Here is a 22,563-nt window from a genome sequence, read left to right on the forward strand (position 1 = left end):
AAGTCGTGTCTTGTCATGATTCAGTGTAAGTCGTCCCATCATGATTCAATGTAAGTCGTCCCATCATGATTCAGCAATGTCGCCGTGTCATGATTCAGTATAAGTCGTGTCTTGTCATGATTCAGTGTAAGTCGTCTCCTGTCACGATTCAATGTAAGTCGGCCTGTCATGATTCAGTAGAACTCAAGTCATGCTTTGTTCTCTCGTGGTCAAGTACAACTTGACCTCTCCAACGTTTGACTATAATTTGACCTCTGTCATGTATCCTTATATTCTGTCGTATGTGATGTTTCAAGGAATGGAGTATGTGTTGTTCACGTTCCGCCAGCCGTGGAATACCGCCGGAAGGTCTGCAGGGGCCACGGTGGTCGTCTGGCCATCTTGGACACAGTGGAGCATCTGACCAGGATCAGGAACCTGTCTGAAGGGGTTTGGGGATACGAGTAAGTCAAATATAATAGTGAGTGAGTATGGTTTTACGCAATTTTAGCAATATCCCAGAAATATCACGACAAGGAACACCAGATATGGGCTTCAGACAAATACTCATGTGGGGACTCGAACCCGGGTCTTCGGCGTGACGAACCAACGCTTTAACCACTGGGCTACCCCACCACCCTCAAATATAATACTGTTCTTTGATCTCACAGTCTTTGAACAGTATTTTGATGCTGACACTGGCTTACCAAACATCGATTGTCCTGCAATTTGCCAGCAATATCATTTTCACTGTCTCCTACATATCCAAGTGTTACCTTTATAATACACCCATTATAATAATAATATTAATATAATATATTAATAAAATTCGATAATAATTTAAAGTGTGTACGCAAACTACGTTTGTAACAAATACTCTTATAACTTATTGATGGTTTTAACAAACTGTTGCTTTGGTCTCGCCATTTGCTGTATATTGTATTTGATATGCGTTGTAACGAACATATATCAGTGGTCCCATTGGGTTCAGTTTAACCGGAGTTTCTGTATTTGAACAAACTTGGTTTTGTATGACATCTAATTCTGTGTTGTTGTCAACAGATCCCAATACAGGTGGGCTGGGCTCCAGGTGAATCAGTCTATGTTACTGTGGGAGGGTACCTGTGCGGAGCAGGATCTGTCAATTCGACACTGGCGTTATTCAACTCGAGGTATGCCGAGTTACCCGGATTCCCCTAGTGGCCAGTGTTTTCGTACTGCTCCCGGGGCAACATGTGCTGACCGATCACCCCTGCGACCACTATCATCCCTTCATATGCGAGCTGCATGCAATAGACGGAGGTATGCAGATCCGTGTCAGGTAGTGAGGGGGTTGGGTTCGACGCATGCATATCATGGCGTGTCAACTTAATGCTGTGAGAATGCACATGGTTGAACCGTTTCATTTATGTTCTATATGTTGTTCGATCTTTTAAGTGAAACTGCGGTGTGAGAGGGCATACGTTCCTTGACGTTGGGAAGGCAGGTTCAGTCCTCTGGAATTACCTTCCAGGTTACATACAACAAATCACTGACTTTCAGACATTCAAATAGAAAGAAGAGAATGGCGTATTTATGGCGATACTGCCTGATTATTATCTCGGACGTGGGTTTGACCCCGATTTAAACAGTACATTCCAGTTATATTACGGCGTGATGGTCACATGTCAGTCACAAGGTCACAGATCCGTTGAAGGTAAGAAATGTTGGTCACAGAAAGTCCATGGATGGGTGACCATTTTTGGCAGCTTGACTCCTGAGAGTTTCTAAAACTTCAGTCCTGCCCCACAACGAAGAACACGTGGCATATGTGGTCTCACCTTAGGCAAGTGAGTTTGTTCAAAATTGTCTCTGTAACCCAGCAGTGAATGGATACCCGGTAGCATAACATAGTCATGTGACTGTTAACTTACGCGTCTCTACAAATGTATTATATGATAGTATTATGTATGGGTTAACGATACATGTCAGTGGCCGAAGATCCAGGTTAGATTCCACCATGGGCACAATATGTGAAACCCATTTCAGGTGGCCCTGTGGTGATTTTGCTGAAATATTGCTGAAAGCGGCGCAAGACAATACTCACTCACTTAAATCGGTGAAGAAACGTGGGCGTCAAACAGCGACTATTGTGATGTAAACCATCACTGGTATCATCATGTCAACAGTGGCTTTGTCTGTATCTCAGCTAAATAGAGCCTCCAGGCTCCATCGGTAACACTTCCATAGGGGTTCCAGGGTAGGTACAAGCAGCCAACAAGCACGTCACTAGCAACATGTGGTGGCAGTCAGGTGGTCAGGTCACGTGTGGATTGATGTTCATAATACTAATCACTGGATTAACTGGTCAGGATTTCCGCTGTATAGTAGCATTAAACCCTGTCGAAGACCTCATCTTGTCTTTATTCCAGTGTCAATAAACAGCCAGAATACCACAGGATACATGGAGAGGGAGACGATTCCAAGGCGGCCCATCCGTGTGAACAGGCAGTCTTGGACGGTATGGGCTTACATGTTGTTGTACTAGTCCTTTCACAAAGCACTAAGGTGATCGTAAGTCTCTAAGGTAACCTTACTGCAATGTTAAGAATGGGAATTAAGGTTAACCTCAGTAAAGGCTGCTTCGTGAAAGGGTCCCTGGTTTATAGCCACTGTCTGTTTCCACATGAGCTAATGGCTATCAGAAGATGATTAATATTTTCAACAGGCTTTGCAACGTGCAGCTCGGAAGATATGCATGTCACGAATACCATAACAAAATAAATAGTCATGATCTCAAGATTAATATTCAATGTCATATTCTTCCTCAAAATAAGTTTTATAAAATGTCTAAACTCTTGCATTATGTAAGTGAACTGTTTTTGGTGAACAAGTTAAGAGGTAGAAGTATTCTCATCGTCACAAGGCTGAATAAAAACATCCGAGGTTGAGAGGTAATTTCATTGGATTTGAATTTGTTTGTCAGGTGGTGGTCAGTGTGTATGTACTCATGTTTTGTGTTGTCTGGACACTGCAGGACAAACAACTACTGAGATGGACCAAACAACTACTGAGATGGACCAAACAACTACTGAGATGGACCAAAAACCACTACTGAGATGGACCAAACAACTACTGAGATGGGACCAAACCACTAACTGAGATGGGGCTTACTGAGATGGACCAAACAACTACTGAGATGGACCAAACAACTACTGAGATGGACCAAACCACGCAAGTGACTTCTGTTCCTACAGATGAAACCTCTTCGCCAGCTTACGATAACGTCTGGGATCCATCGAGATGCCAGCAAACGATACTTCTTCGCTGGCGAGAATACATAACGAGCATTCGGATGCAGTCGAGACTTCTTCGCCAGTGATTTGTTAACTACTTTTGACTTTTGTTCCTTCAGATGTGACTCCTTCGCCAGCGAACGATCACGCATGTGGATGCAGACGAGACTTCTTCGCCAGTGATTGTTAACTATTCGGATGAGGTGACTTTTGTTCCTTCAGATGTAACTCCTTCGCCAGCGAACGATCAACATGTGGAGGCAGACGAGACTTCTTCGCCAGTGATTGTTAACTATTCGGGTGAGGTGACTTCTGTTCCTTCAGATGAAACTCCCTCGCCAGCGAACGATAACTATTCGCGTGCAGATGAAACCACTTCGCCACCGATTGTTAACTATACGCGTGAGGACGAGACTTCTTCGCCAGCAAACGACAACTCTGGGACAACATACAACATCGTAGACGGTGCAGACAGCACCCCTCGGGCGACAGAGAGCCAGGTCTGTAGAGAATATAATATCCCTGTAATGAGCGAGAAGGAACTGGGGGCCGTTCTGGCAGCTATCGCAAAGAGTTGGCCGTGGACAAAAGGAGAACCTGTCCAGCCGTGTTCGGAAGAAGGTCAGTGCCCATGACCACAGACCATCCGCCGCCAGTATTGGATATGTAGCTGTCTTCATAATATCCATTCCAGTCTTTGTTATCCTCGTGTTAGATATCCCCGAGCTGTTCAGCAGATCAAGTGTGTGTTCTTCACTATCAAAACCAAAGGGCGAGGCCAACTCGAACGGCCAAGTTGGTTTAACTGTATGAATCGGTTGCCTATTAAAGAAAGTTGTATTTTCATATTTTCTATGGAGAAACAAACGTCACACAAACGTTTTCAAAGATTTCAACGATCGCCAAATGTGACTAAATCTAAATCTCAGTATACTGTACCCAATTTGATAACAACATTTAGCATGATGTTTGTGGTGCACAGGAATGACATCAATGTACATAGTGGATCATCCTGGATTTGGACGCAAGGAGTACCTGCTTTCAAGTTATCCATCATGCTAGAGGAGGAACTTCGGGATGTTTAAGTCACTATTACTTCAGAACATGGTTGAAGTGTCAATCGCAGGCAATCATTTGATATTGAAAGATGCGGCAATAAAATACCATGGACGCCCGAAAGCGCGTAAACGCACTTCACTCACAGTTGAAACAGTGTTGGTGATCGTGTGTGTTGTTATATGTGTGTGTACATGTCTCTCTCTCTCTCTCTCTCTCTCTCTCTCTCTCTCTCTCTCTCTCTCTCTGTGTCTCTGTCTCTCTCTCCCTCTGTGTTTGTCTCTCTCTCTCTTTCTCTCTGTGTGTCTCTCTCTCTCTCTTTCTCTCTCTCTCTCTCCTCTGTGTTTGTCTCTCTCTCTCTCTCTCTCTCTCTCTCCCTCTGTGTTTGTCTCTCTCTCTCTCTCTTTCTCTCTCTCTCTCCCTCTGTGTTTGTCTCTCTCTGTGTGTGGATTATACCCCCAGATGGATTGTTTCCGATCAATACAATGTTATACGGTAACACTGACAAACAAGGCTCAGATCACTTGTCCATAATAGTGTGGTTCGTGGTTTGGGCAAAAGGGAAAGTCGGCGATCGCCATGTGACCCTAGCCTGGTACTGTTATATGATATCATGTCTGAAACTTTAGACTTGAACATGACTGTTTGCAGTGTAACAGAAAGATATCTGCTCTATATGTTATATCTGTATAACACCTGCTCTATATGTTATATCTGTATAACACCTGTTCTATATGTTACATCTGTATAACACCTGCTCTATATGTTACATCTGTATAACACTGCTCTGTTCTATATGTTACATCTGTGTTACACATCTGTAACACCTGCTCTATATGTTATATATGTATAACACCTGCTCTATATGTTATATCTGTATAACACCTGCTCTATATGTTACATCTGTATAACACCTGCTCTATATGTTATATCTGTTATATAACACCTGCTCTATATGTTATATCTGTATAACACCTCCTGCTGTAACATAAATCAATCATAATCTACCACAGAGTGGTAACATTTTCTGTTCAAATTCTGTGTGAATCAGTGTGGAATAACACTTTTACTTTATGTTTAATATTAATTTTATTTTATGGTATAACACATTCTGTAATTTGCTCTCAATTCACTCTTTATCTTCAACAGGAAAATCGTTCTTCTTCCTCGTTGTTCTATATATATACACCGTACTTACTGATACCCTTCATGTTTACCCATGTTTACCTGGTTCTACCTGCACATATACACTCTGGATAGTCACACCCGACAGAGAAGGCTATATTTGTTTATATCCACCCACACTTGCTACCGTGCTTTATGTATTATGGGCAACATGATTGTACAGACAGTGGAGGTATTTTTCGGCGTATCCGCGGCTACAATCTACACCAGTCGCAGAGACAGCGTCAACTTTGGGACTGCGAATATCCCAATTTTATAGTTAATAATGAACCAAACACTGGATATGTGGAGTTATTTGATAGGGATGGTTCTGACACGGGCGTCATAGTTTTGGACACCACCTCCGCAGTGATTGGGCATGTAGACATTTTGAAAACTTTGGTTATTTGTCAAGACCACTTTCAAGAGCAATGATGACAACTTTTGTTATTGGAATGAAGTAGCAATTGCATAGAGTCCATGGAAATATTGAGTCTTATTCACACGAATGCTCATTTTAGTAATTTACCACATTCGTCTCCGCCTTGACGACAGGCCTATTGTTTGTACATATTCATATTCCGTTCCCGTCTGTGAATTCTGTTTATTAACAGTGGAAAATACTGTTAATAAGTGATTAATTACCAAAATATGCTGTCGTGCGAATCGATATTATTATGGAATCCTGGCAATTCCTACTTTATTTCAATAAACATAATATATTGTTCGTATCACAAACGTTGAGCGGTGTAACATGTTGGTTGAGAACTGATACAGCAACCCCCAGCGACAGAGTTAACGGTAGAACGGAGAGTGAACCTTGTTTGTCCTGATCGCTCATGCGGCGAATTCCTTGCATGTTAAAAATATACACAGGATGAACGAGAGCGTCAAGTAGAAAACCATGACCTGGTTTGACAACCTCACACCTTGCCACGTGAGTCATACCTACAAAATGTACTTTACCTGTGTCCCGTGATCGCAACCCAAAGCAGTATTGTGCTAGATGATGTCTACACTTTGCAAACCTCTACCACCTGCACCAATATGAGCCTAAACTTAAAAAAAGCTCTCATAAGACTTTAGTTATTGTTTCCAGAGGTCCGGGCTTTCGTATGACCTCTGATGAAGCTTAGGATTAACCAGGATTGATGACAGAATTAAATCTGAGTCGCTTGAATTGTTTTTTCTTACATGTTTCAATAACACGTTCCTTTGAAGATCAGGGTTACAATTAGTCTCGATAAACAATGCTCGCCAGGGATCGGATGGTCAGGCTCGTCGACTTCGTTGATATACAACATCGTATCTCAATCACTAAGATCGATACTCATGATGTCAATCACTCGATTGTCTACTGCAGGTCGATATTGCTGGTAATATTCATGTACTATTACGACGGGGACACAAGAAATAGGCTTCACACAAATCCGGGCTTTCAGCGCGCCGAGCGAACGCTTGAACCATTGTTTACCCCATTGCCCTGTTTCTCTGTGCCTGATGAACTAAAAAATATTATATGTTATAGTCGCACGGTGTTTTAGGAATGCCATTATGTGTTTACCTATCATGTACATGAAAGATGGTAGCGGGTGGTATGACTGTGCATCTATCCCAGACGCGATCGACCTGCATAATGGCCCTCCGTCATCAAGATGCTATCATGGCGTTCACGAAGCAGCCAGATTGTATACATCTTCTCATGACCTCCTGGCACGAGGGCATCCGGGTGTAACAAGCATGCAATGAATACCCGACTCGCATCCTAACGAGATTATGTTAAAGATACAACTCCGAGAAATCAAACTGAATTAAATGTATGCAACAAAATAAACTCTATTGGACGTAAAAGGAAAATTTGTGAATTGTTGAAAATGGCATGAATGGATCACTCGAAACCAGGGATATATACAGTATATCTAAATTGTTTTCATGTCATAAACTGGAGCTATGTTTCTGCTGGTAGACTGAGTGAAGCCAGTTTCATCGTTTGTTCGACCCGTGAAGATCCGGGATAGAATTGATGTTCCGTAACCAATGCGTGTAGTAAGAGGCGACTAACGGGATCAGGTGGTCAGGCTCGCTGACTTGGTTGACACATGTCATCGGTTCCCAATTGCGCTGATCGATGCTGATGCTGTTGATCACTGGATTGTCTGGTCTAGACTCGAATATTTACAGACCGCCGCCATATAACTAAAGAAAAATTGCTGAGTGCGGCGTACAACTAAACCCACTCACTCACTCATCGTTTGTTCATTAGCGTTTATTTGGGTTAACTGCAAAAATTTGGCCCACACGTATCCTTTTCACAAGCGCCCGGTGTCATCAATTATTTTCAGGCGTTCATTCATGTAATTTTAACAGCTGTTTTTCTCTTTGACCAAAGGAAATCTGTGTCTGGGGATAATGAAGACTGGGTATTCTTTTGCTCTGACTTGTTTTCATATTTAAATGCATGAACTATAATATATTTTAGACAATTAGTAGGAAATCTTCAAACAGTATTTTATAACTGTGCTATATTGTGACACATATGACGGTTAACACATACACTCCCCACAGGTACTTTGTTTCGTAAAACATTCGAAAGTCATGATGATCCAAAAATTAAACCTCAAGTGGTTGGAATGTGTTTTAAAGAGACAAAAATCCAATTTCAGCATTGGGTCCCTTTTTACGGTAAACAACCATTCTTTCATATCCAAAACCCAACTTTATCACTCTTTGTGAATGTGCATGCATTATCATCGTAAACAATATCATCTGGACCCATTTTTAACTGTTTTTTTACACTTTTGATTTGAATTTTTACATGATTGAAAATGGGACAATGGATCCCACCTAAACAAACATGTCGATATCCTAATTATCAATGACTTCCTCAGTCTGATGTTTTGACTCAATAGAGTTACATGATTGGTTGTTAAAACATACCAAACCAAAGTCTTCTATCCATATAACATTTTAGGATATTCTAATGTTCAGAGGTTTAACATTTCTTTTGGCGTTCAGTTTATGTACAAATAAATATACATGAAATCTACTTTTGTTTTGTTTTCTGTCACAGTGATATGTGATAATATGCCCCGGTCGGATGTCTCGAAGTTCGGATAACTCGATATTTGTTCTTGGTCCCATGAATATCGAGACAACGGTGCTCGACTGTACTTATCATTACGTGGTTGTATTCACGTTTAGCCTGGCACTAGTGTACGAATCTACACTCAAAAGTCACCCTAAGCATTAAACAAGACGTCGTTACCCATAACGTCATGTGCCTCATCGTTGATTCCCCAACTTCTAGAACACCGATCAAACTATAAGTAATTGTTGATTTGAAAGGAAAGTTGTAGCACTTATCAGTATCCAGGCATTCAGGTCTCAACAGAACACATTAAAATATGGCATAAAAAACCCAGCACGTATATCATATTTGTTTATGCCATATACATATATGCATGAAACGAATTGGGGATTTAGGATAGGACTTAGGTTTCGTGAGGTGTTTGACGTATTTCAAAGTTTCGATAAACCTTGAAATATGGTCTGCATGGAAATCTAAAAAACGAAACTTCATCTTAAAAACGAAAGGGCGACAACACGACATCTCATCAAAATGTAGTTTTGTAGTCAATCTGTCGCGTTGTTGCATTGTCGTGTTTGTATTTAGCTACTGCTGAATTTCCAGATTTTAACAAACATGATCAATTGTTTCCGATGTTTTGGCAGGACAGAGATAACCAAGGATCGAACTCAGAACAATAATAAATGAGTTTACATGTGGCCGTGAAGATTCGATGGTTAATGCACGTTTGATGTGGTAATATCTCCCGATACGATTTTTATATCTTAATTACTGGCAATTATATAAGACAAAATAATATGGATGCCACCTTCTTCTTTATAGAATATTAATAGCCCAGGAACGTTGTGTATACAATAAGGAAGAAGTTGACATCCATAATATTTTGTCTTATACTTGAATACCAGCTTCTATATGCCCCTCAAGAACCCACTGACAGTTCTGATGATAATTATTATTATCATACAATGAATAGTGTTCTCGGCAGGATAAAGCCAACGGATATTTTCGGTATCCGTTGGGGTCATATACGGATATCGATGCAAATTAGAGAGGTCATATGCCAATTTCAGGGACTACTTTTACAGTGTAAACAAACATGGCGTCAAGGGTCGGCGATCGTGTCCGGATTAACGGCCGTGGTTACGGTACTGTCAGTGATTTGATCCCAGAAAATTCATGCTTGGTTTTGATAGATGGAGTAGATTACAAACCGAGGATAGAAATACATAGGCTTACGAATATACCAACATCAGTTCCCCGACCCACTGTCAGTGTTAGCGAGAGAACGGTGCACAGTGTCACGCTAACACTAAAGCGTATTTGGTTGTTCAAAAGGTTAATTGATGGTTTGTGAAGTTCCACGTGAGTTTGTTGTTATTTTTCAAACGTAAGCTTAGATTTGTTGACAACAATACGTGCTTTAGCATAACAGCTTACTGGAAACTAGATGACCGCTGGGTGATCAGGAGAAAATTATGTCACCGGGCTTGTGACGTAACGTATTACTCCGCACATATTTGTGACGTCACAGACATTCCACGAAGTTTAGTTTCATGATTTGAAGCATTTGAAATCGCATTATACAGCAAAAATGACATTGTATGATAAACAGGTTATCACACTCGTGTGTTTTGGGATGGTTAATATCCTGCATTAGGAATAAACACTATACAATGATTATTCCTAATGCAGGATATTAACCATCCCAAAACACACTCGCGTGATAACCTATATTGATTGAATAGGTCTATGTTTGAAACAAGATGATAAAGGTACATGGGAACCGTATCGTCTAAGAAAATTATCGATGTATTGTGAATCATGGCGTGTCTAGGATTCAAAAAGACTTGAAAAACAGACTTCACAACACATTATTGTGATGAAATACCTTGCTAATTTATCAAGCTCCCTAAGCCTCGTATATTGAAAAGGATATAAAACAGAGAGTGAGTGAGTGAGTGAGTGAGTATTTCCACGCAGAATATCGTGTTAAATGCCCTTTATTACCCCGTGCATTCTCAATTCAAGTGAGAGTAGACCATATCATTCTACCTGGTACACATCCACTGCTGGCTGAACTATGTAATCTGAGAAGGGACATTTTCGCGTTGTCGCATTGTCGCGTTGTCGTCCTCTCAAAAAACAAGCAAAATGAGGCAAAATTAACCAAAGCGCGACAATGCGACAACGCGACATTTCGCCCATTTGTCGCATTGTCGCATGTCGCGTTTTGAATAATATTTTTGTATTCCTCCAAAGGGCGACAATGCGACATAGCGACAATTTTCAAGGTCAAAATATGTCGCGTTGTCGCATTGTCGCCCTATCTAAGATGTGTACAAAAAAGTTTAAAACGTGACACGCGACAATGCGACATATTGAATATGTCGCATTGTCGCGTTGTCGCCCTTTTGGATTACCGGTGAACATGCGTAGGAAGTCAATTACACTACGCAAGCGCAGGAAAGTTATACTCTATTTCACACTTCAGTGGTCTTTTGTTACCTCCAATGGTTTTTAAAATGAAGTAGTACTCGTAATGTTAATGGGGGGCTGCTTTTCTTGAACTTAATGCAAATCTTTCATTGTTGCTTTGAAAATTATTATATATATTGTAAATGCATTTAGGCAATCAAGTGTGTTTTAGCAGCAAGACAAATTATTAGCGCTACTATTCATTGTAACGACGGCACACGGTGGCCCTGTCATTCAAGGCGGGGCAATTTGCTGTGCAGAGTTGTGTCTTTTAGTCACACCAATAAACTATGATCATGGGTTCGAATCCCAGCACCATACACATTGATCACTTAGGACTTTTCACCAATATCAAGGTGGCAGGTTGTGAAAAAACTGAAAAAATGTTAAAATTCAGGCCACATCGGCATAAACATCAGGTGATGTCCTCGAATGGGTCACTATGTTCGACAGTTTGGCTCCTGACAGAGTTTCTTGGTACAGACCTGTCCGACCCTGATGAATTTGTCCGACATCTGCCTCTGTTCAGCCAGCAGTTGATGGATACCAGGTAGAATGAGATGGTAATATCACTTAACCATCCAGCACCTCAAAGACAGTTTAGGTCGGCTTTGAGTGTGATATTCTTCTTGGGAAACTGCCATACATGGACTGTTATCATTATGATATTTAAAACGATGAAATCCATGCGATCTTTGGAGTGCCAGAAACCCTCCCTCCCTCACTCACTCTTCTCCACTCCATTCCACTCCGCTCCACTCCCATCCACGCTCACTCCACTCACTCACGAGTTAGGTAGCTTGGTAAATTAGCTAGGCATTTCTTTACAGTATGTGTTGTGATGTCTGTTTTTCAATTCTATTTGAATCCTATATAATTAATCCTGGACATGCCGTGATTCACAATATATCGATAATGATACTATACCCAGCGATACACATGTACTTGTATGGTTTGAAATATACACCTACTCAATCATAATAATTTTCAGCAAATTGGCCAGTTTGAATACACCCATTCCATTAACCAACGACTCTTAACCCAAAGACTTCACGGCCACATGTACGTTCATTTATTATTGTTCTGAGGGGCTATCTCAGCCCTTTAAAAACATCGAAAAAAATAATCATGCTTGTGATAGTTTTTAAATTCCGCCGTAACTAATAAAACGCGACATGCTACGCGACAATGCGACAACGCGACATTTTGATGAAATGTCGCGTTGTCGCATTGTCGAGTGTCGCGTGTCGCGTTTTATCGAATTTTAGGCTTTTTACACATCTTAGATAGGGCGACAATTGTCGCTATGTCGCATTGTCGCCCTTTGGAGGAATAGAAAAATATTATTCAAATCGCGACATGCGACATCGCGACAATGCGACAAATGGCCTTGTCGCATTGTCGCGCTTTGGTTCATTTTAACTCATTTTGCTTGTATTTCGAACAAATTCACTTGACCAGAGAAACACCACATGCATTGTATGTGCATCTATATTGGACAAGATTGTGCTTAGAAACTCTCTCAGGAGCCAGGCTGTGTAACATGGTCACCCATTGGAAGACTTCACCTGATGTTTATGCCGCTTACAACAATATTTCAGTTTTTACACAGCCTGTGAGCTCGATGTTGGAGGAATGCTCTTAGTGGTGATGACTATGATTATAGTTTCCTGGTGCGACTTAGAAACGCAACACTGCACAGCGATTTACCCCGCCTAAAAATCAGGGCCACCGTGTGCCGTCAATACAATGAATAGGAAGCGCAAAGAATTTGTCTTGATTGGCTAAATACACCGACATTTACAATGTATGAAATAATTCCTGTAGATATGGTGTTTACAGGACATGTACACGGACAAACTTAAAAGCTTACATAAAAAGCATAAAGATTTTAAATAACAAAGTAGAAGGAAGTTTCTTATCTGAGTGAATGAACGTGTGTTTATGACACACCCACAGAATGATGTTAGGCTGTCGTCCGTATTTATAAACATATTCAAGTTATCACAGACAATCGTTTTTACTGATTATACACACGGTGAAGTTGGTATTGTTAACTTAAAATGATATCATTTAGTTTAGTGCGATGTTAAATGTGTCTAATGGATAACCAGTTGCGAGTATGCCATGGATGTATATGTGGCAAGCGTGGCTTGACCAACGCGTAATATTAACATGTCTCCACGTTAATACTATCCCCCTTCTCTTAAACTTTCGTCCCGAAATTTGTATACACAAAATAATACCATCCATATTTACATTACGAGACATGGGTAACTTGAATATCTGGAGGGGCGGTGGGGTAGCCTAGTGGTTAAAGCGTCCGTTGGTCATGGCGAAGGCCAGGTTCCCCACATGGGTACAATGTTTGAAGCCCATTTCTGGTGTCCCCACTGTGTTATTGCTGGAATATTGCTAAAAGCGGCGTAAAACCATACTCACTCACTAATTGGAAAAGCTGGCAATGTCTCAGACTGAGTTGTAGGATGTTAACAGAGGATTCAGTGTGTTCCTCTGACTCTGACGTGGCAATCGTTTGCATGTGAGTGTAATATTCTCACGATAACAGTGAGATTTCTGAAGATAGGAGTGTTATACTGTGATCCTACACTCGGCAAGGCTTACAGATGTTGTTATCTACTGTGATCCTACACTCGGCAAGGCTTACAGATGTTGTTATCTACTGTGATCCTACACTCGGCAAGGCTTACAGATGTTGTTATCTACTGTGATCCTACACTCGGCAAGGCTTACAGATGTTGTTATCTACTGTGATCCTACACTCGGCAAGGCTTACAGATGTTGTTATCTACTGTGATCCTACACTCGGCAAGGCTTGCAGATGTTTGTTATCTACTATGATCCTACACTCGGCTTGAGGCTTGCAGATGTTGTTATCTACTATGATCCTACACTCGGCAAGGCTTGCAGATGTTGTTATCTACTGTGATCCTACACTCGGCAAGGCTTGCAGATGTTGTTATCTACTGTGATCCTACACTCGGCAAGGCTGACAGATGTTGTTATCTACTGTGATCCTACACTCGGCAAGGCTTGCAGATGTTGTTATCTACTGTGATCCTACACTCGGCAAGGCTTACAGATGTTGTTATCTACTGTGATCCTACACTCGGCAAGGCTTACAGATGTTGTTATCTACTGTGATCCTACACTCGGCAAGGCTTACAGATGTTGTTATCTACTGTGATCCTACACTCGGCAAGGCTTACAGATGTTGTTATCTACTGTGATCCTACACTCGGCAAGGCTTACAGATGTTGTTATCTACTGTGATCCTACACTCGGCAAGGCTTACAGATGTTGTTATCTACTGTGATCCTACACTCGGCAAGGCTTACAGATGTTGTTATCTACTGTGATCCTACACTCGGCAAGGCTTGCAGATGTTGTTATCTACTATTAACGAAGTAAGGGCTTAAAGAAAAAGAACCTAATCAATTTATAAAAGTCAAAAATGAAATTAATGAAAAATTAATTCAAGTGATTTTGTCTCGACGACATTCTACGAAGCGTATTTTGTTAGCTAGGGATTCCGCCGGTATCAGAGTATAGTTCAGAGCAAACTCTCAGTGGCGAAACGAAGTAGTACGATACAGGCAGGATATACAGTCTCCATTAAATAACACAGGTGAATATGCCTAGCAATGGGTCTCTATACCCTGTGTATACATTTGCAATAGCTGTTACGACAGGGAACGATCATATAAGTTTTTTCACAATGAGTACTGAAGTTTGATGCTTACATGTTCAAAATGGACAATAAAAAAATGTGAGCATGAAATGATAGAGTTTTTGATAACTTCCTGAAAGCTATTATCTATAGTGACGGTTATAGACCTACAAAGTATGAGAAACTTCCTTGAAATGACTAAGATCCTGCAGATAGCGTTGATCTGCACTAAATCAGTAAGAACCTAACCGATTTAAAAAAAACCAAACTGTGTCCATTTTCTCCATGTCAATAATATACATGAATTCATTGGTTTTATCAAAAAGGACAAATATTATTATTAATATGCTATCTGTATGTTATTAGTGGTATGTTAACGGATCCGGGGCGTGGTCGGGATGTCGGTATCGGCGATGTATAGATTGGCTATCTACGCTTGACTATGGGTGCAGTTCATTAAACATGCAACCAGTTCATTATGCATCCGTGTTGATGCCAGCCAGTAAAAACCGCAGGACACGTGTTAGATGCAACCGACCATTCAGTATAGTGACAATAATATACCTACTCGTCACGTGACTAAACATTATCACGAATATATATAAACGTCATTGCCCCGCGAGCTATCCCTACAGTCGACCGATAGTTTCAAGATGGAGTCACTGATCGCCTTCTTCCTCGTTGGTATGTACAGGTTTATATCATATTTAAACACCCAATCTACTGATATGTATTACAAGTCTCTCTAGCACATCACGACATTTATTAAATACCTGTTAATACCAATTAAATGTTTATCCACCCGTTTATTTTCTGTATTTGAGTATACATATCAACATAGTTTTGTCACCTGTTGTAACCCACTGTGCAGTGTTACAGAGTGTCTAGTATGATCTCAGAATACGATAATCTCAGATTTTTTGAATAAGTGAGTGGGTGGGTACGGTTTTATGCAATATTTAGCAATATTCCAGCACTATTACCGCGGGGATGTCATGTGGGGAATCGAACCCGGGTCTTCGGCCTGAGGAGCGAACGCTTTAACCACTAGCCCCAAGTAGACTACCCCACCGCCCAACTTGACATGATGTGATCACAGAACTGTGTGGTTTTGTGATATTTGTGACCTATATTAAGATCGTAACTCATCTTAATCATGTAGTTAATTACGACGCCATGGTTCGATATATATCACGCTCATGTATACTTATTATTCCTTTAAAAAAAGCGAAATTGAAATCTAAACATGTTTTTTTCTGCTTCCAGTATTCGCATTGATAAACCTGGGAATAAGCCCAGCTATGGCGGCCTCAGGTAAATTACTTACTTCACAGTTGTATGGAGAAGACTAGCTCATATTATATGTAAATATCTTTGACATACTGCATAATTAAATGATAAATATAAATATTAGAGGTTAAAGGATACCAATTAGGGTGAAGTTGTCACCTGAGTTCCTAGGTGTTGTTACCTGAGATTCCAGGTGTTGTTACCTGAGATTCCAGGTGTTGTTACCTGAGATTCCAGGTGTTGTTGACCAGGTGTTGTTACCTGAGTTCCCAGGTGTTGTTACCTGAGCTTCCAGGTGTTGTTACCTGAGCTTCCAGGTGTTGTTACCTGGGTTCCCAGGTGTTGTTACCTGAGCTTCCAGGTGTTGTTACCTGAGTTCCCAGGTGTTGTTACCTGAGATTCCAGGTGTTGTTACCTGAGATTCCAGGTGTTGTAACCTGAGATTCCAGGTGTTGTAACCTGAGATTCCAGGTGGTTAGAGAGCCTAGTGACCCACCTGTGTTGTATCAGTGAATATTTTTGGGAATACTCACAGTTGAACCCGGACGTCGTGTTAGTTCAGATGAGATCAACACAAACCTATCTGAAGGCCAGTGATTGGCACAGGTGTCAAGCTGAAAGGCAAACTGTAGGTGAAGGAAAGCTACGAATATTACTGCAAGGCATATTCATCCTTGCGATAATGTTTAAATGGTGTGACAGATTGATCGATGAATTAATTTCTAACCCGATCTTATTGTAGCGAGGACACACATCTAAGTGAACACTGATGTGATCATTTATATTGAAGTCATTTGTAAATGTTTGCAGGCAGGTGTGGGAGATTGACCTCTGGGCCCAGGTCACAGCCAATATCATTCTGTCAATAACATGGAGTATGTCTGAGGTCGCTCGTTTGACGAGTGGGTAATTATACAGTGGCTGATGAACTTGTCAACAAACGTCTGGTATTTGGCTGCTGTTGTGGATCCTTATTTTGATCGTGTGATATAACCGACAAAACTTCAAAAAGACCGAATAAAATGGCGGTGAAGGTGTAATGACGATGCATGTAAATAATTCCGGCGTGGAAAACCTTATCGATGTGCGCAGGCATTGTCATTATTGAGTTCAATATTTGTGGATGTACTGCCATACTGAGTCTCGGTATAGTAGTGTAACGAATAATACCGAGCCTTAGTTCACTTAGACTGATTTTAGTCCATATCGTAGAGCATTATTGATGTAATAGGACGATCTTGTATTTCTGCCTTGTAAGGCCTGCCACTCCCAGTTCTCACTGCAGCCTCGCTATTTGACAGCCTGTGTCCCACAGCCGAGAAAGTACACCTTTTATTTGCATAATCTCTTGTTTAGTTATTCACCAACTTGTGTCTGTCTTTCAGAGCCCGAGAGCTCCGCCGCCACGCAAGGCTTCTCCGTCCTTCTGGGGTCCTTGGCGATGGTGCTGGGCTATGTCGTGGCGAAGTAACCAGTGAACACCATGACGTCAGCTGACCAGGATCCGCAGACGGACACAAGGCAACAAAACCGGAAATACCGATTGTGGACAAACTGTTCGTCATAACATGCAATCTGCTGTTTTATCACGTGTATTCTTCGAGTCTAAAATACTTTTCTGACAGAATTTAAAAGTTACGTTGTCAACTTGAATATCATAAATAAATCTGATATCTGAAGACTATATTGTTTATCATTTCTTTATCTCTTGTGCGCTCTTGACACTTGCACTGTTATTGAGTGAAGAATGGTGTTACGTCCTGGCAATCTTTGAATGAGTGAGTGAGTGAGTGAGTGGGTGAAGGGGTGGGTGAGTGGGTGAGTGAAGGGGTGGGTGAGTGAGTGAGTTAGTGGGTGAAGGGGTGGGTGAGTGAGTGAGTTAGTGGATGAGTGGGTGAGTGGGTGAAGGGGTGGGTGAGTGAGCTTAATGGCGGTGCGTGGTCCTGTGCATGGAGCTGAGGTCACAAATAACTTGCAGTTAGTAACGCTGGGTGCGGAGAGTCCTTGGATGGGTGACCGTGACACCTGAGAGTTTCTAGGACTTCAGTCTTGCCCCACAACGAAGCACATGCGATCCATGTGGCCTCACCTTAGGCAAGTGAGTTTGTTCAAAATTGTCTCTGTTCAACCAGCTGAAAATGGGTACCCGGTGGGATAGTCTAACAGGCAGCTCGGGTTGTCTGGGGTAAGAATGCGTTAGCGCTTTGAGCGTGCACAAGTGTGTGGAAACACGCGCTTTATAAATGGCCTTTTATTTTTATTAATATAAAACAAGAATAGTTAAGGTTGGAATAAGTCCCGTTGTATAAAGCCGCCATTAGCTCATGAGAGAACATTGTCCCGGTTGTTTTGTTCATCCAAACTCTTTAGTTAATTAAAGAGACAACAGCTGAAAAAACGTGGCGGAACAACTAAATGTTTCATCAGGAACATGTCAAGATGCCGATCACAGCAACTCGTTATTAGTCAGTTAATTTTATAAATGTATTTACATAGCTGTACTTAAGACCTAATACATCCCACTTAGTGCATACTGCTACCATTTCATGTCTCAAGTCAGTCAATGAGGTCAAATTTGGTGTTGATCACCAGTCCGAGTACAAAAATCTGGTCATATCACTGTAACTTCAGCCTCCCACCGACCACTGTACTCCTTCAGCCTATCCCACCGACCACTGTACTGCTTCAGTCAATCCGACCGACCATTGTACTGCTTCAGTCCATCCCAACGACCACTGTACCGCTTCAGCCTATCCCACCGACCACTGTAACTTCAGCCTATCCCATCGACCACTGTAACTTCAGCCTATCCCACCGACCACTGTACTGCTTCAGTCCATCCCACCGACCACTGTACTGCTTCAGTCCATCCCACCTGACCACTGTACTGCTTCAGTCCATCCCACCGACCACTGTACTGCTTCAGTCCATCCCACCGACCACTGTAACTTCAGCCTATCCGACCGACCACTATACTGCTTCAGTCCATCTGACCGACCACTGTACTGCTTCAGTCTATCCCACCGACCACTGTACTGCTTCAGTCCATCTGACCGACCACTGTACTGCTTCAGTCCATCGAACCAACCACTGTACTGCTTCTTCAGTCCATCCAACCAACCACTGTACTGCTTCAGTCCATCCGACCGACCACTGTACTGCTTCAGTCCATCCAACCGACCACTGTACTGCTTCAGTCCATCGGACCGACCACTGTACTGCTTCAGTCCATCCCACCCACCACTGTACTGCTTCAGTCCATCCGACCGACCACTGTACTGCTTCAGTCCATCCAACCAACCACTGTACTGCTTCAGTCCATCTGACCGACCACTGTACTGCTTCAGTCCATCCGACCAACCACTGTACTGCTTCAGTCCATCTGACCGACCACTGTACTGCTTCAGTCCATCCAACCAACCACTGTACTGCTTCAGTCCATCTGACCGACCACTGTACTGCTTCAGTCCATCTGACCGACCACTGTACTGCTTCAGTCCATCTGACCGACCACTGTACTGCTTCAGTCCATCTGACCGACCACTGTACTGCTTCAGCCTATCCCACCGACCACTGTACTGCTTCAGCCTATCCCACCGACCACTGTACTGCTTCAGCCTATCCCACCGACCACTGTACTGCTTCAGTCCATCCCACCGACCACTGTCCTGCCTCAGTCTATCCCACCGACCACTGTACTGCTTCAGTCTATCCCACCGACCACTGTACTGCTTCAGCCTATCCCACCGACCACTGTACTGCTTCAGTCCATCCCACCGACCACTGTACTGCTTCAGTCCATCCCACCGACCACTGTACTGCTTCAGTCCATCCGACCGACCACTGTACTGGTTCAGTCCATCCCACAGACCACTGTACTGCTTCAGTCCATCCGACCGACCACTGTCCTGCTTCAGTCCATCCGACCGACCACTGTACTGCTTCAGTCCATCTGACCGACCACTGTACTGCTTCAGTCCATCCGACCGACCACTGTACTGCTTCAGTCCATCCGACCGACCACTGTACTGCTTCAGTCCATCCGACCGACCACTGTCCTGCTTCAGTCCATCCGACCGACCACTGTCCTGCTTCAGTCCATCCGACCGACCACTGTACTGCTTCAGCCTATCCCACCGACCACTGTACTGCTTCAGTCCATCCGACTGACGACTGTACTGCTTCAGTCCATCCGACTGACGACTGTACTGCTTCAGTCCATCCGACCGACCACTGTCCTGCTTCAGTCCATCCGATTGACCACTGTCCTGCTTCAGTCCATCCACCGACCACTGTACTGCTTCAGTCCATCCGACTGACCACTGTACTGCTTCAGTCCATCCGACCGACCACTGTACTGCTTCAGTCCATCCGATTGACCACTGTACTGCTTCAGTCCATCCGACTGACCACTGTACTGCTTCAGTCCATCCGACCGACCACTGTCCTGCTTCAGTCCATCCGATTGACCACTGTACTGCTTCAGGCCATCCACCGACCACTGTACTGCTTCAGTCCATCCGACCGACCACTGTACTGCTTCAGTCCATCCGACTGACCACTGTACTGCTTCAGTCCATCCGACCGACCACTGTCCTGCTTCAGTCCATCCGGCCGACCACTGTCCTGCTTCAGTCCATCCGACCGACCACTGTACTGCTTCAGTCCATCCGACTGACGGCTGTACTGCTTCAGTCCATCCGACCGACCACTGTACTGCTTCAGTCCATCTGACCGACCACTGTACTGCTTCAGTCCATCCGACTGACGACTGTACTGCTTCAGTCCATCCGACCGACCACTGTACTGCTTCAGTCCATCCGACCGACCACTGTACTGCTTCAGTCCATCCGACCGACCACTGTCCTGCTTCAGTCCATCCGACTGACGACTGTACTGCTTCAGTCCATCCGACCGACCACTGTACTGCTTCAGTCCATCCGACTGACGACTGTACTGCTTCAGTCCATCCGACCGACCACTGTACTGCTTCAGTCCATCCGACTGACGACTGTACTGCTTCAGTCCATCCGACCGACCACTGTACTGCTTCAGTCCATCCGACTGACGACTGTACTGCTTCAGTCCATCCGACTGACGACTGTCCTGCTTCAGTCCATCCGACAGACCACTGTACTGCTTCAGTCCATCCGACTGACGACTGTACTGCTTCAGTCCATCCGACAGACCACTGTACTGCTTCAGTCCATCCGACCGACCACTGTACTGCTTCAGTCCATCCGACAGACCACTGTACTGCTTCAGTCCATCCGACTGACGACTGTACTGCTTCAGTCCATCCGACTGACGACTGTCCTGCTTCAGTCCATCCGACTGACCACTGTACTGCTTCAGTCCATCCGACCAACCACTGTACTGCTTCAGTCCATCCGACCGACCACTGTAGTCTCTCAGCTCATCGGACTGACCAACTCCATACGGTTAGTCTCAGACCTTGCTAGCAATTCCTATTATGCTGATATCATCGATTCGCCATAGACAAATTGTATTTTTATAGATTAAAATCTTGAATAGGAGAGAAATAACCCTCCCAGATTGTATCCGCCTTTTTTTCTTTTGCATGATTATCGCTGTAACTCCCGCTCAGAATAGGTCCCTACCAACCTACGCGAGTGAGAGGATTGGATTGTCATGTACACAGACGCTGTGGATTGGCTGGGACAGAATGAGTTTATATCGTTTCTGTTTTACTTTTGTAGTTTGTACGGGGCGGTGGGGTAGCCTAGTGGTTAAAGCGTTCGCTCGTCACGCCGAAGGCCCGGGTTTGAATCCCCACATGGGTACAATGTGTGAAGCCCATTTCTGGTGTCCCCCGCAGTGATGTTGCTGGAATATTGCTAAAAGCGGCTTAAAACTATACTCAGTCAGTCAGTCAGTCAGTCAGTAAAACAGGATGTAACATAGAACCACGTATTTAGTTTCATCGCTCTTTGAAAGTAACTTCGCGCTCGAGTGGGTTTATAACATGCGCCTTTGTTGTGTATTGAAAGCTTTCGTCAAATCGTGCATTAATTGCCATCCTGTGTAGTGTTTCCTTTCGATATGGCCATGGAGGTACCTGTCTAGCGACAGCTGTTTTTATATTTATCTCAAACTGACAATACTTTGAACATTACCCTTTGATCCTGGACAAGTAACATAAGATAACTGAGACGTGCAACGTGTACGGACATTGTAAACATGCTGTGTATGTCAATCCACATTTTTATACCGTATATACTCGTCTATTACTATGGTGAAACTAACGGGAAGGTACTGACTGACTGACTGACTGAATTTGGTTTTACGCTGCTTTTAGCAATATTCCAGCAACATCATGGCGGGGGACACCAGAAATGGGCTTCACAAATTGTACCCATGTGGGGATTCGAACCCGGGTCTTTAACCACTGGGCTACCCCACCGCCCCAACGGGAAGGTACAAAATACTGACAAAACAGGAGTCATAATCGTGACTAATTGCTACCAAGTGAGTGAGTGGGTTGGGTGAGTGAGTGAGTGAGTGAGTGAGTGAGTGAGTGAGTG

The 22,563-nt window shown here is 43.1% G+C and overlaps 1 protein-coding gene and 3 long non-coding RNA genes across 4 annotated transcripts; 3 read left to right on the forward strand and 1 right to left on the reverse strand.

The window, feature by feature from the left end:
• The first annotated feature begins 311 nt into the window (after nt 1-311).
• On the forward strand, nt 312-2,428 carry LOC124275166. Its single transcript, XR_006898223.1, has 3 exons — nt 312-443; nt 1,042-1,281; nt 2,391-2,428. It is a non-coding gene; the product is annotated as an uncharacterized LOC124275166 (long non-coding RNA).
• Nucleotides 2,429-3,121: 693 nt separating this feature from the next.
• LOC124275158 lies at nt 3,122-3,889 on the forward strand. The gene is made up of 2 exons (XM_046710658.1): nt 3,122-3,196; nt 3,392-3,889. The coding sequence occupies exons 1-2, from the start codon at nt 3,122-3,124 to the stop codon at nt 3,887-3,889; spliced, it is 573 nt and encodes a 190-aa protein (XP_046566614.1).
• Nucleotides 3,890-15,345: 11,456 nt separating this feature from the next.
• Nucleotides 15,346-17,697, forward strand: LOC124275173. Its single transcript, XR_006898224.1, has 3 exons — nt 15,346-15,412; nt 15,995-16,042; nt 17,404-17,697. It is a non-coding gene; the product is annotated as an uncharacterized LOC124275173 (long non-coding RNA).
• LOC124275179 lies at nt 16,049-16,540 on the reverse strand. The gene is made up of 3 exons (XR_006898227.1): nt 16,478-16,540; nt 16,280-16,433; nt 16,049-16,177 (listed from the first exon to the last, which is right to left on the reverse strand). It is a non-coding gene; the product is annotated as an uncharacterized LOC124275179 (long non-coding RNA).
• Nucleotides 17,698-22,563: the final 4,866 nt, after the last annotated feature.

This window comes from Haliotis rubra, unplaced genomic scaffold (genome assembly GCF_003918875.1).
Source record: "Haliotis rubra isolate DU_JTF1 unplaced genomic scaffold, ASM391887v1 Scf1044, whole genome shotgun sequence".
Classification (NCBI taxonomy): Eukaryota; Metazoa; Mollusca; class Gastropoda; order Lepetellida; family Haliotidae; genus Haliotis; species Haliotis rubra.

Coding starts and splice junctions, on each gene's coding strand:
- LOC124275158 (XM_046710658.1), top strand. CDS start 3,122: ATGGGGCTTACTGAGATGGACCAAACAACTACTGAGATGGACCAAACA. Junction 3,197..3,391: donor AGATGGACCAAACCACGCAA/GTGACTTCTGTT, acceptor CTCCTTCGCCAG/CGAACGATCACGCATGTGGA.